The 12476-nt window shown below is 44.5% G+C and overlaps 1 protein-coding gene across 5 annotated transcripts in view; it reads right to left on the bottom strand.

Annotated features, from left to right (window-relative positions):
* Positions 1 to 12172, bottom strand: part of Stk38 (serine/threonine kinase 38) — a 37841-nt gene extending 25669 nt beyond the window's left edge. For 2 of the 5 annotated variants that reach the window (XM_090355785.1, XM_090355789.1), the window contains exons 1-3: positions 11713 to 11952; positions 7160 to 7295; positions 454 to 505 (exon numbers count right to left, since the gene is read on the bottom strand). In XM_090355785.1, coding sequence (XP_090211911.1) covers positions 454 to 505; positions 7160 to 7290 — 183 coding nt within the window. In that variant the 5' untranslated portion in view covers positions 7291 to 7295; positions 11713 to 11952. Of the gene's footprint in view, positions 1 to 453; positions 506 to 7159; positions 7296 to 11345; positions 11439 to 11712; positions 11953 to 12154 lie in introns of those variants that run through there. The other 3 variants (XM_090355788.1, XM_090355787.1, XM_090355786.1) reach the window with 3 other exon arrangements.
* Positions 12173 to 12476: the final 304 nt, after the last annotated feature.

Genomic DNA, 12476 nt, shown 5'->3' with positions numbered 1-12476 from the left:
CTTTTTATGCTTCCATACAGCTGTGATGACAGGCACATGCCACCTCCCTGCTACTCTACTTCTGCAGCCCACTATTCTAAGATTTCTAGTGAGCAGTGACAAACCCAGGTACTGGTTGAGGGGTAAGAGTCTCATAAATGTTTTGCCTCAAATCAGGATCCTCCTAAACTCTACCTCCCAAGTAGCGGCTAGAATTACAGGCATGGGCCACTTACACCCAGCTGATTTCATCCTTTCCTTTTCTTGGAATTCTATATCTAATTACTAACCATGCCTAGACAAGTATTCCTCACCTAGATACTCAATAATTAGCTTTTCCCTCAGTGTCAATAAATTCAGAAGTATGCTATCCCTCAAGTTCTTCTATGACCCCAAATCCTTGGACCCCAATGTTAACTTAGTGCTACAACCTTTCGCTCTGGTCAGAAAAATATAATTGCCAATATTAATTACCTCTTCGTCTTTTAGGCCTTCTTCTTCCATCACTTTCTCTAACTTCTTTTGCCTAAAACAGCAAAGATACAGGAAATAACATTTAAATAACTGATAATTCTATTCATACATACTGGTTTGGGGAAAAATAACAAAATCAGTTAAATATAAAATGTCTAATTATGCCAGGAACTGGTGGCTCATGTCTGTATTCCTAGTTACTCCAGAGGCTAAGATCTGAGCATCATGGTTCAAAGCCAACCAGATCACAAAAGTCCGTGAGACTCTTATCTTCAATTAACCACCAGAAAACTGGAAGTGGCATTGTAGTTCAAGTGGTAGAGCGCTAGCCTTGAGCTGAAGAGCTCAGGGACAGTGCCCGAACCCAGAGTTCAAGCCTGACAAACAACAAAAAATAATAAAATAAAATGTTTAATTAAAAGAAAATAATCAGATTATGATAAGTGAAGGTTCCTATCCTTGTTACATCTACATTTCCAGGATTGTAGAAGATGTTAATACAACAAAGACTCTTGTTGCAAAACCAAATCTCCCTGCAGTGGCTCATGCCTGTAATCCTTCAGGCTGAGATCTGAGGATCAAGGTTTAAAGCTAGCCCAGGCACTAAAGTCCCTGAGACTCTTATCTCCAATTAACCCCTAGAAAATGAGAAGTGAGGCTTGGCCCAGGGGTAGGGTGGTAGCCTGGAGCTGAAGAGCTCAGGAACAGCATAGCATCCAAGCCCAGTTCAAGCCCCTTGACCCATTAAAAAAAAAAACAAAAACAAAAAACCCTCCCCTTCCCTCCTCCCTCTAGTTTCCCTCTCCCTGTCATTTCCTTCTTATAAACCAAAACTAGCTAGTATGTGGTAACTTCTCATGTCACAGTGTTTCTCTCCCTCTCTCCCTCCCCACCCCCCTCTCTCAATTCTACTTCCTTTATTTTCACACCTCCGCTTCACCATACCACAAGCAAAGAGTGATAGCCAACAAAGGAAAAGAAACTTTGGGGGAGGGGAGAAGTAAATGATCACAAAAGGCAATTGGTATGAAGGTCAAAATAGAGGTAGAGTGCTCACCTAGCATGCACAAAGACTTGGTTTGAGTCCTCAGTACCACATACTCAGAAAAAGCTGGAAAGGGTGCTGTGGTTCAAGCGGCAGGGTGCTAGCCCTGAGCAAAAAGTGTCCAAGGACAGGGCTGGAAGTTTGGCCTACTGGTAGAATGATTGCCTGGCATGCACGAAGACCCGGGTTTGACTCCTCGGTACCACATACATAGAAAAAGCTGAAACTGGTACTGTGGCTCAAGTGGTAGAACTCTGGCCTTGAGAAAGCCCAAGGACAGTGCTCAGGCCCTGTGTTCAAGGTCCCGCACATGCAAAAAAAAAAAATTAGAACTCAAAGCTGGGAAGAGTGTCTAGCATGAATAAAGCCCTGGGTCCTTAGTACCACATAAGAAAAGGCCAGAAGTGATGCCATGGCTCAAGTGGTAGAATGTTAGCCTTGAACAAAAGAAACTCAGGGACAGGGCTGGGGGTTTGGCCTAGTGGTAGAGTGCTTGCTAAGCATTAAGACCTGGGTTCGATTCCTCGGTACCAAATATACAGAAAAAAGCCAGAAGAGGTGCTGAGGCTCAAGTGTTGAGCTCTTGAGAAATTCCAAGGACAGTGCTCAGTCCCTGAGCTCTAGCCCAGGACTGACCAAAAAAAAAAAAGAATGAAGAAAGAAAGAAACTCAGGGACAGTGTCAGAGACCCTAGGACCAGGACCAAATGGTTCATGTGTGTGTGTAGACAGACACAGACAGACAGAGACACAGACACACACACACACACACAGCAGCCTATAAAAGTCCAAACTAACCAGCAAAAAGTCTGGCTGGAGGTATGTTTCAACTGGTAGAGCATCAGCAGATCAAACTAAGGAAGCACCAGGGCTAAGTTCAAACCATAGAACCAACAGAGAAAAGGGAAATTTTAAGGCTCCAAGTCTAGGCAGCAGAGCCAAATTTCAAAGCAACCTAAGCTAACTGTAAGACCCTGCCTCCAAAACACTTAAAGGAGAGAAGGTAGGAGAAAGGGCAGCAGGAAACTGCATCTAAGAAAATTTTCTTTTTCACACTGAGAGGTTAAGGCCTCCTATCAATTGATCTTCATTCTCATACTATTTTTTTTTTCCTGGTCCTAAGTCTTGAACTTAGGGCTGGGCCCTGTCCCTGAACTTCTTTGGCTCAAGGCTAGCACTCTACCACTTGAGCCACAGAGCCACTTTTGGCTTCTGCTGAGTAGTTTATCGGAGATAAGACTTTCACATACTTCTTGCCGGGGCTGGCTTCAAAAGCGATCCTCAGACCTCAGCTCTCTGAGTAGTAGGATTACAGGCATGAACCACCAGTATCTGGTTTCATACTGATTTAATAAAGTTAAAAGAACCAAGTAGGGGCCGGGAGTTTGGCCTAGTGGTAGAGTGCTTGCCTAGCATGCACGAGGACCCGGGTTCGATTCCTCGGTACCACATACATAGAAAAAAGCCGGAAGTGGTGCTGAGGCTCAAGTGGTAGAGCTCTAGCCTTGAGAAAGTCCAAGGACAGAGCTCAGGCCCTGAGCTCAAGCCCAGGACTGGCAAAAAAAAAAAAAAGAACCAAGTAAAACTTTCTTACAATCTAGTCTACAACTACATTTACTCAGCATATTAAAGAAAGCACACCCTCTGTACATCACTTTGACAATAAATTTAAGAAAGAAAGAGAGAGAGAGAGAGAGAGAGAAAGAGAGAGAGAGAAAGAGAGAGAGAGAGAGAAAGAGAGAGCGCGAGAGCGCAAGCACGCACAGCCTAGCTATGCTTTCTACATCTACATGGGTCCTAGTCTCCCTACTTTTTTTCACCCAACTACCAGCCTAGGCAGAAGTCATGAGATTCTTATCTCCAATTAACCACTAAATTAAAGAGAAAGAGAGAGAAACCTATAACTCAAATGGTAGAGTGTTCCCTTGAGGAAAAAAAGCTCAGAGACATTGCTCAGGCCCTGAGTTCAAGTCCCAGGACTGGCACATACAGAGAAAGAAGCAGCACAAGGACTGGAATCGTATCATCACTTAACAGCATTCCTGATAAGCAGACAATATGATCAGGACAGGGAAGAAGCAAGAGCTTGCAGTCATGCACAAAGCACTTCAAACACCACAAGTTTGCTATAACTCTGAAGAGTCAGCAAAGGGATGATGTAATTAGATTTCTGTCCTAGAATGCTAACCAGCAGAATGTGGATCTGATGGACTGACATGCAGAAAAACAACTGAAAAGTCCTGAGGCAAACAGAAAGCTATCATATAATTCAGATGTACAATATAGACATGGTGTCAGGGACGGAAAACTACAATGAAGTGATGGCATCTATTGCAAAGAAGATCAACTGGCAGTTAAGGCAAAAGTCTAGAATTTCCTGTCTGGGGAACAGTGTATCACCACCGAAATATAAAATAGAAGAACAGAAGAAAATAAGTTTCAGGGCTGGGAGTTTGGCCTAGTGGTAGAGTACTTGCCTAGCATGCACAAAGATCCGGGCTCGATTCCTCAGTACCACATACATAGAAAAAAGCTGGAAGTGGTGCTAAGCCTCAAGTGGTAGAGCTCTAGCATTGAGAAAGTCCAAGGACAGTGCCCAGGCCCTGAGCTCAAGCCCAGGACTGGCAAAAAAAAACAAACAAACAAAAAACAACGAATATTTATTACAGTAACAGTACTTAGTCAAAATGAGAGTTAAGCCTGGCACTGGTGACTCACTAGGATCTAAGGGTCCTTGTCTGAAGCCAGTCCAGGCAGGAATGTCAGAAAGACTATTCTCTCCGTTTAACCACTAAACAGCCAGAAGTAAAACTGTGGCTTAGGTGATAAAGCACCAGCCTTGAAGAAGTGGTAAAGTGGTGTTGTGACTCAAAGTGGTAGAATGCTAGCCTTGAGCTGAAGAGCTCAGGGATAGTACCCAGGCCCAGAGTTCAAGTCCATAACTGACAAAAACAAAAACAAAGCAAAACTACAGGATCAATAAATATAAATTTATGTCTAAACTCATAGAAAATGAAAAGATCCTGATGGAAAAAAAACACTTCTACACCTACACAGGTCCTAATCTCCCTACTTGTTTTCATCCAACTCCCAGAATATTCTGAGATACACATCTATGTGCACACACAAGAGGGAAGACTGCATGTTTATAGTTCCAGCCATATAAACTAATATCCCTTAGTGGTTAGATAGTTAAGAAGAGTTAAAGCATAACACAAAAACTATGGTCAATTCCTTTTGTGTATCAAGTATCAAATATCTGGCTGTGTATGTATTTTAATGAACACACCAGACCATGCTACTAGTCTAATACATTATCTACTGTGTCACAGAACTCCTCTGTTTTAAATCTCATTACAAACTTGGTTTTCCACAGCTTGATTACAAAGGTAATTTAAATGGTTTCAGTAGGACACCTTGAGAGTATAATGATCAAAACTAACTCCTGAAACACAATTATGTTATTTTATTAGAGGAAGTATCCAGAAAAAAATCTTGTCATAACAATCTATCATGATTCATTAAGAGTAGATCCATAAAGATCTTAGGAACACCAAAACTAGCCAGCCCTGGTAACTTATCCATCTCTAATCCTATCTGGGAGGCTCTAAGATCTGAGGATCACAGTTCAAAGCCAGCCTGGGAAGGAAACTCTATGAGACTCATACCAACTGACCACCAGAAAACTGGAAGTAATACTGTAGCTCAAAGTGGTAGAGTGATAGCCTTGAACAAAAAAAGAGTGCAGGGGGGCCTAGTGGTAGAGTGCTTGCCTAGCATGCGTGAAGACCCAGGTCCAATTCCTTGGTACCACAAACAGAAAAAAGCCCAAAGTGGTGCTGTGGCTCAAGTGGTAGACCCACTTGAGGTGGGGGGAGGTAGGTGAGGAGGGGGAGGAGGGGAAAAAAGGGGAGGAGGAAGAGGAGGGAAAGGAAGGGGAGGAAGGAGAGGAAAAAAAAGAAGAAAAAGACGATGACCACCTGTTGAGCCAGGTGTCAGTGGCTCATCCCTGTAACCCTAGCTACTCAGGAGGCTGAGATTTGAGAATCACAGTTCAAAGCCAGCTTCAGCAAGAAAATCCATGAAACTGCAATTAACCAGAAAATTGGAAATAGTACTGTAGTTTAAAGTGGTAAGAGTTCTAACCTTAAGCGAAAAAGTTCAGGCTATGAATTCAAGCCCAACAACTGATCAATCAATCAATCAATATAAAACATGTTGAAACTGTTTTAGGAAGCAAGGAAGAAGAATGACAAAAGGGGTGAGACTAGTTGGAATATATTATAAACACACATGGAAAAGTCATGATGAAATCCTAATACTTATTAAGTTTTAAAATACATAACCAGAAAAAAACCTGGCTGGAGGTATGGCTTAAGTCAAACAAACCAAGAAAGTACAAGGCCCTAAATTGAAACCCCAGTTGGAGGAGTAGAACCAAAAAAAAAAAAAAATCTTCCAAAAGTGATTTATATAATTCCAATTATAATTCCTCAGCAGGTTGTTCTGTGGAAACTGACAAAATGCATCTAAACATTCATATGGAAATGGAAAGAACCTATTATCTTTGGGTAGAAAAATATACACAGTTGGTAGACAACCTTATTTCAAACTCTACTACCGCTAAAGGCAGTGGCTACTGTTTATAATCCTAATCAGAAAGCAGAAAGGACTGACGTTTGAAGCCAACCGAGACCAAACGAGCAAAAAGTTAGCAAGAAACGAAACAAAGAATATCTTTCCAGACATGGTAGCTCATGCCTGTAATCCTAGCTACTCAGGAGGCTGAGATCTGAAGGTCATGGTTCAAAGCCAGCAGGGGCACCAAAGTCCAAGAGACTCTTATCTCCAATTAAGCACCAGAAAAACTGGAAGTGGCACTGTGGGTCAAGGGGTGAGGCAGCAGCCTTGAGCTGAAGACCTTAGGGACAGCACCCAGGCACAGAGTTCAAGTCCCAACTGACCAAAAAAAAAAAAAAAAAAGAAAGAAAGAAAGAAAAAGAATATCTTACTACAAGTTAGAGTACAATGAGAACAGTGTGATATTGTCACTAGGACAGATTAATTAATGGAGAGTCCAAAAACAGATTCATATTTACATAGTTACTTGATTTCTAAGGAAATCACCAAAGCAATCTAGTAGTGCTAAAGTAACTGGACTTGTCAGGCACCAGTATCACATGCCTATAATCCTAGCTACTAAGGAAACTGAGATCTGAGGATCCCAGTTCCAAGCCAGCCCAGGCAGGAAAGTCTGTGAGACTCTTATATCCAATTAATCACAGAAAAAGCTAGAAGTGGTGGTGTGGCTCAAGTGGTAGAGTGCCAACCTTGAACAAAAAGGAGCTTAGAGACAGTACTCAAGACCAGAGTTTGAGCTCCAGGACTGGTAAAAAATAAATAAAATAACTGGACGTAACAATGAAACAGTTAAATCTCACACACACCCCCACCTAATAAAACACATTTACTAATTCAAGATGGATCACTAAACTAAATGCATTCTACAAAGATAGGCTAATATTCTGGTCTTCTTTCAACAATGTGTGTTTTACGATGTTAGACAAAAAAGCCACAAAGTGCTGGAACTACTACTCAGCGCTTTACCACTGAGTAACATACCCAACCTATTGATACACATTTCTTTCAAACAGCTATTTACCTCATTTCTCGTTCTTCATGTTGAGCGATAAGATTGCTGTAAAAATTCTCCAATGTCACTTTGGTCATTGTCACTCTTTCTTTTGTGTGGTTACTCATGGATGAGCATGGTGTAGAGCCTGTCATGGCCATGGCTTCTAGAAACAGAGAAGATGATTTAGTTTTGGAGGTAAACATAAATAATAGGTAACAAAATCCAAACAAGCAGAACAATCAGAGTAAGTACACATTAACACCTTGTAACTCAGAAATCCCACCCTTACATATTCTAGTCTTTATTTCATAGGATCTAGGATGCACATAGGATATGTATTTCACAAAATATGTTCAGTGTGTAATCATTTGTTATAGGATGCTGTACTAATTCAATAAGGAAATAAATAAGTAGTAGTAGCATATTAAGAAATATTGTGTAACAAGAGAGGTACTGGTGGCTCATATCTGTAATCCTAGCTTCTAAGAAGGCTGAGATCTTTTTTTTTTTTTTGGCCAGTCGTGCGGCTTGAACTCTGGGCCTGGGCGCGGCCCCTGAACTCCAGCTCAAGGCTACTACCCTACCCCTGGGCCTGGGGGTTTTCCCTGAGCTCTTCAGCTCAAGGCTACCACTTGAGCCACAGTGCCACTTCCAGTTTTCTAGTGGTGAATTGGAGATAGAGAGTCTTATGGTCTTTAGTGCCTGGGCTGGCTTTGAACCACGATCCTCAGATCTCAGCCTCCTGATCAGCTTGGATTACAGATGTGAGCAACTGCACCCAGCTAGAAGGCTGAGATCTGTAGATCATATCTTAGAGCCACCCAGGAAGAAAAGTCCCTGGGACTATGATCTCTAACCACCAAAAGGGTGGTAGCAGAGCTGTGGCTCAAGTGGTACAGTGTTTAGGTTGTCCAGACAGCTCAGGGACAGTGCCCAGACACAGAAAAAGCTAGACATGGTGACATGGCCCAAATGGTAGAACACTAGCCTTGAAAAAGCTAAGGATAGTGCCCAGGCCCTAAATTTAAGCTCCAGGGCTGGCAAAAGATTAAAAAAAAAAAATTGGTTTATGTAGCTTGGGTGTGGTTCCTTATTTGTCATCCTGTACCCTCTCCACCCACAATGAAAACCACATGTACTCTAAGTGTGTTTGGTGAAGAAAAACTTAAAACCAGATATAAAAAAAGAAGTCTAAGTGAGAGCTGTGTGCTCTTCCCCTCCCTTAAGATCTCTGGAAGCTCTTCATATACATGTTACATTTTAACAACAAACTATTTCAACAGAAAAATACAATGAGAGTACTTAACTCTGAAGCAAACAATACCTTCAATATAATTAACAATTCATCTTAAATTCAGCAACTTCAGATTTTTAGTTGTAGATGGTGCTGGTGGCTCATGTCTGTAATCCTAACTAATCAGGAGGCTGAGGTCTGAGGATCTCAGTTTGAAGCCAGCCCAGACAGAAGTCTCTCTTTTTTTTTTTTTTTGCCAGTCCTGGGGTTTGAACTCAGGACCTGAGCACTGTCCTTGAGCACTTCCAGCTTTTTCTGTGTATGTGGTACCAAGGAATCGAACCCAAGGCTTCATGCATGCTAAGCAAGCACTCTACTAGGCCACACTCTCGAACTCCTGTGAGATTCTTATCTTCAATAAACTACTCAGAAAAAGCTGGAAGTGGTGCTGTGGCTCAAATGATAGAGTGCTAGCTTTGAGTAAAAAGAAGCTCAGGGTCAGGACCCAGCCTTAAGTTCAAGCCTCAGGGCTGGCAAACAAAAACAAAACAAAACAAAATGATTTTCAGTTGTCAACAAAGCCAAAAGAACAAACAGCATGGGCCAGGAGTTTGGTCTGGTGATAGGGTGCTATCATAGCATGCACAAAGACCAGGTTCAATTCCTCGATACCACATACATAGAAAGCTGGAAGTGGTGCTGTGGCTCAGGTGGTAGAGTTCTAGCCTTGAGAAAGCCCAAGGACTGGCAAAAACAAAACAAAACAAAAAAACAGCACTTTGACAATTGGGAAAAGTTTTAACTTGAGCTGAGGATACAGCTCAGTAGGAATGCTTATCCAACAAGCACAAGATGACCCCCCCCTAAAAAAATGGATTCATTGCCATTACTTCCTAAACTTTTGAAACAAAAGATTAACGGGTACTATGTACACTCAAAGATGCTCCTATTAGATTAACACATTAGATTAACAGCAGAATGATTTTCATCTTACACAAGCAACATTTAATGTAATATTAAAGCCTGCCGTGTCCTTCCTTCTAACCTTTCACCAAGCCCTTTCCTACAACACTGAAGAAAGGTTTAGTCTAACTCTAATAACCTTTAATCCAAAAACAATTAGCATTTCCTAATAGCAATTCATACGTTTACTGGATCAACCAAGTAGTTTTTATGACAGGGCTTTCTGTAAATCAACACAGGTCACAGGAATTCTTGTTCAATTTGTTTCATTTTTCCTACAACTCTGTTAAGCAGCTATAATAGGTGGTTGAGAAATTCTTCAAAGTTAAAAAAGATTAGCCAAAGGATATGATCCTACAAAAACATGAGAAGGGGTATCAATGTGTGAGAAGTAATGCATCTGCAATCTGGCAAATATAACTGTAACCCCTTTATACATTACAATTTTAAAAAAAGGATATGATCCTCTTAAAAGCCAAGGATGATCCCCGACACTACCTCAAAAGCAGTTTTTACACCTGTAAGAGAGTCCTCAGAAAAAGTTTTAAAATGCAAGGAGTGCAAAGGGAGTTGGAAACTCTCTCCAGTAAAACAACTAAGATGATTTATGTTTTCAAATTCCAAGACAAAAAATAAACTTCATACAGGACTCATTAAAAAAAAAAAAGCCAAGGATGAGAACTTCAAAGTTAAAAAGAGGCAAAAGAAAAACCACAGTTCAATTCAGTGTAGATAGTTCACTGAGTTTACAAAGAAACTGTTATCTCTATAAATACTTTTGCTGTCACTAATACTTTATTTCTTTGTGACTAACAACCCATTACCTCTCATCTGGACACTTCATCTTAGGACAAAACTGTTCCTCAAGAATCACAGTCTGGGGCTGGGAGTTTGGCCTAGTGGTTAACGTGCTTGCCTAGCATGCACGAAGACCCGGGTTCAATTCCTTGGTACCACATACATAGAAAAAAGCCGGAAGTGGTGCTGAGGCTCAAGTGGTAGAGCTCTAGCCTTGAGAAAGTCCAAGGACAGTGCTCAGGCCCTGAGCTCAAGCCCAGGACTGGCAAAAAAAAAAAAAAAAAGAATCACAGTCTGCCTGACTGTGACCCTAGCTACTCAAGGAAGCAGAGATCTGAGGACTGAGGTTCAAAACCAGACTAAGCAGTAAAGTCCATGAGGCTCTTTATCTCCAATCAACTATCAAAAGGCCACAAATGGAGCTGTGGCTCAAGTGGTAAGAGTGTTAGCTTGGGGGGGGGAAGAACCGACTCAGGGGCAGAGCCCAGGCCCTGAGTTCAAGCCCAAGGACCCAGGTCTAATCTTTCCTTCTGAACAGTGAACCACTGAAAAGCAAACACCATGAGCAGGGTGTGGTGGCACATGCTGTAATCTCAACACTCTCAGGAGATTGAGGCATAAGACCAGAAAGGGGGAAAGAGAATGAGTGAGTGACAGAGGGGGGGAGGGAGCATATGGTTCTATATTTGTCTTCATTCTTCCCCCAATTCAGGAACTGTAAACCCTCTATAAAAGGAGAGAAAAAGATTTGACTGGAGGACTGGAAGAATGGCTCAAGTGATGGAGCACCTGCTTATAGACAGGTTGGGAAAACAAAAACAAAAACACTGTTTTTATTTGGGGGGGGGGGGCTGGGAGTTTGGCCTAGTGGTAGAGGGCTTGCCTGGGTTTGATTCCTCGGTATCACATACATAGAAAAGCCAGAAGTGGTGCTGTGGCTCAGGTGGTAGAGCTCTAGCCTTGAGAAAGCCCAAGGGCAGTGCTCAGGCCCTGAGTTCAAGCCCCAAGGCTGGCCAAAAAAAAAAAAATCTGTTTTTTTGATGTGCGCCAGGGAGGGCTGTCTGGGGTGAGGGGAGAACCTGGTCTCAGGATGAAGACGTCTGATACACTGACTCACTGGGTGCCAGCCGGGGTGGGCGGCGCGCGAGGAAAGGACGAAAGGACCAAAGGACAACAGTCCCCCCACCTCGCGTCTGGGTCGCCTCCCGCTGTGCCCACCGGTCGCCCCGGGTGACGCCCATTTCCCCGACTCTCGGCCGGTCCGGCCCCCCTCCTCCGGCGGGGAGTGGCGGCTACGTGCCCCTCGGCGGGCAGGGGAAGCCCGGGATCCTCGAACGGCGGGCGAGGCGCAGGCTGCCGGGCACCCCGCCCCGACTCGGACGCCGGGCCACGGGGCGGGGGGGCGACCTAGGAGGGCGGCGGCGGAGAGAAGAGGGGAGCGGGGCGCCCCCCGCGGCCCGGGACGAGGAGCCTCGGCGGACGGAGGCGGGGAGCAGGTGAGAAAGGACAGGCGCGCGAGCCGCGGGAAGAGGAGCCGAGGCGCGCGCCCGGGAAGGGACGGGGCGGCGGCGGCGGCGGCACTCACCCGAGCCCAGGGCGAGCCTCGGCCCGCAGCCCTCTCGACGAGCGGGCGAAGATCCAGCGGCAGCCGCCGGCCCGCCGGAGAGCCGAGGGGAGGCCGTGCGAGGGGGCTCTGAGGTCGGGGCCTGAGGAGCCGTTGTCAGCGGGGACAACAGGAAGCGTCCCAACTGCCGGAAAAGACGGCGGCGCGGAGGGGCCAAGACACCCCTGGGCAGTGCAGAGGGGCTGCCGTGGCGGCGGCCCCAACCCAGACTTGCGCGCGCATGCGCGACTCGCGGCGGAGGCCTGCAGAGCTGCGCGTGCGCGGCCCCGCCCGGCCTAGCTTCACCCCAGTACCCCGTTTGCACAAAGGGTGAGGCCAGACTAATGCGATCTGGGACGATCTGGAGGTGGGCTGGGCGGGACTTGACCGGGCTGGGGAAGTTCCTCTTTTTTGTTTTATTTACTTTGAAACAATTACCGAGTCGCTAGAAGTTGCACAATGAGGACTGAGAAGTTCCGTATACCAGGCACCCGAGCTTCCCTCCACACCTTCCATAAGACACATGATCACAACCCGGAAATTGACATTGGCACGGCACAATGAACTAAACTAATACAATTAGCTGTATGACAGGCCTCTGTGGGACTTAGCCACTCTGGCGGACACTCGGGAGCGGGTGTGTGCATTTGTAGTTCAAGGAAATGTAATCACTTCACAGCCTTCTCTCCCCTCCTCCCCTTCCTGGATTTCCAAATTATTGGTTGCACAATAGGTCTGCTGAACTC

This window comes from Megascapheus bottae, chromosome 22, assembly GCF_031878675.1.
Source record: "Megascapheus bottae isolate mThoBot1 chromosome 22, mThoBot2.hap1, whole genome shotgun sequence".
NCBI lineage: Eukaryota > Metazoa > Chordata > Mammalia > Rodentia > Geomyidae > Megascapheus > Megascapheus bottae.
The sequence above is the reverse complement of the archived record's forward strand: the minus strand, read 5'-3'. Positions and strand labels throughout refer to the sequence as shown.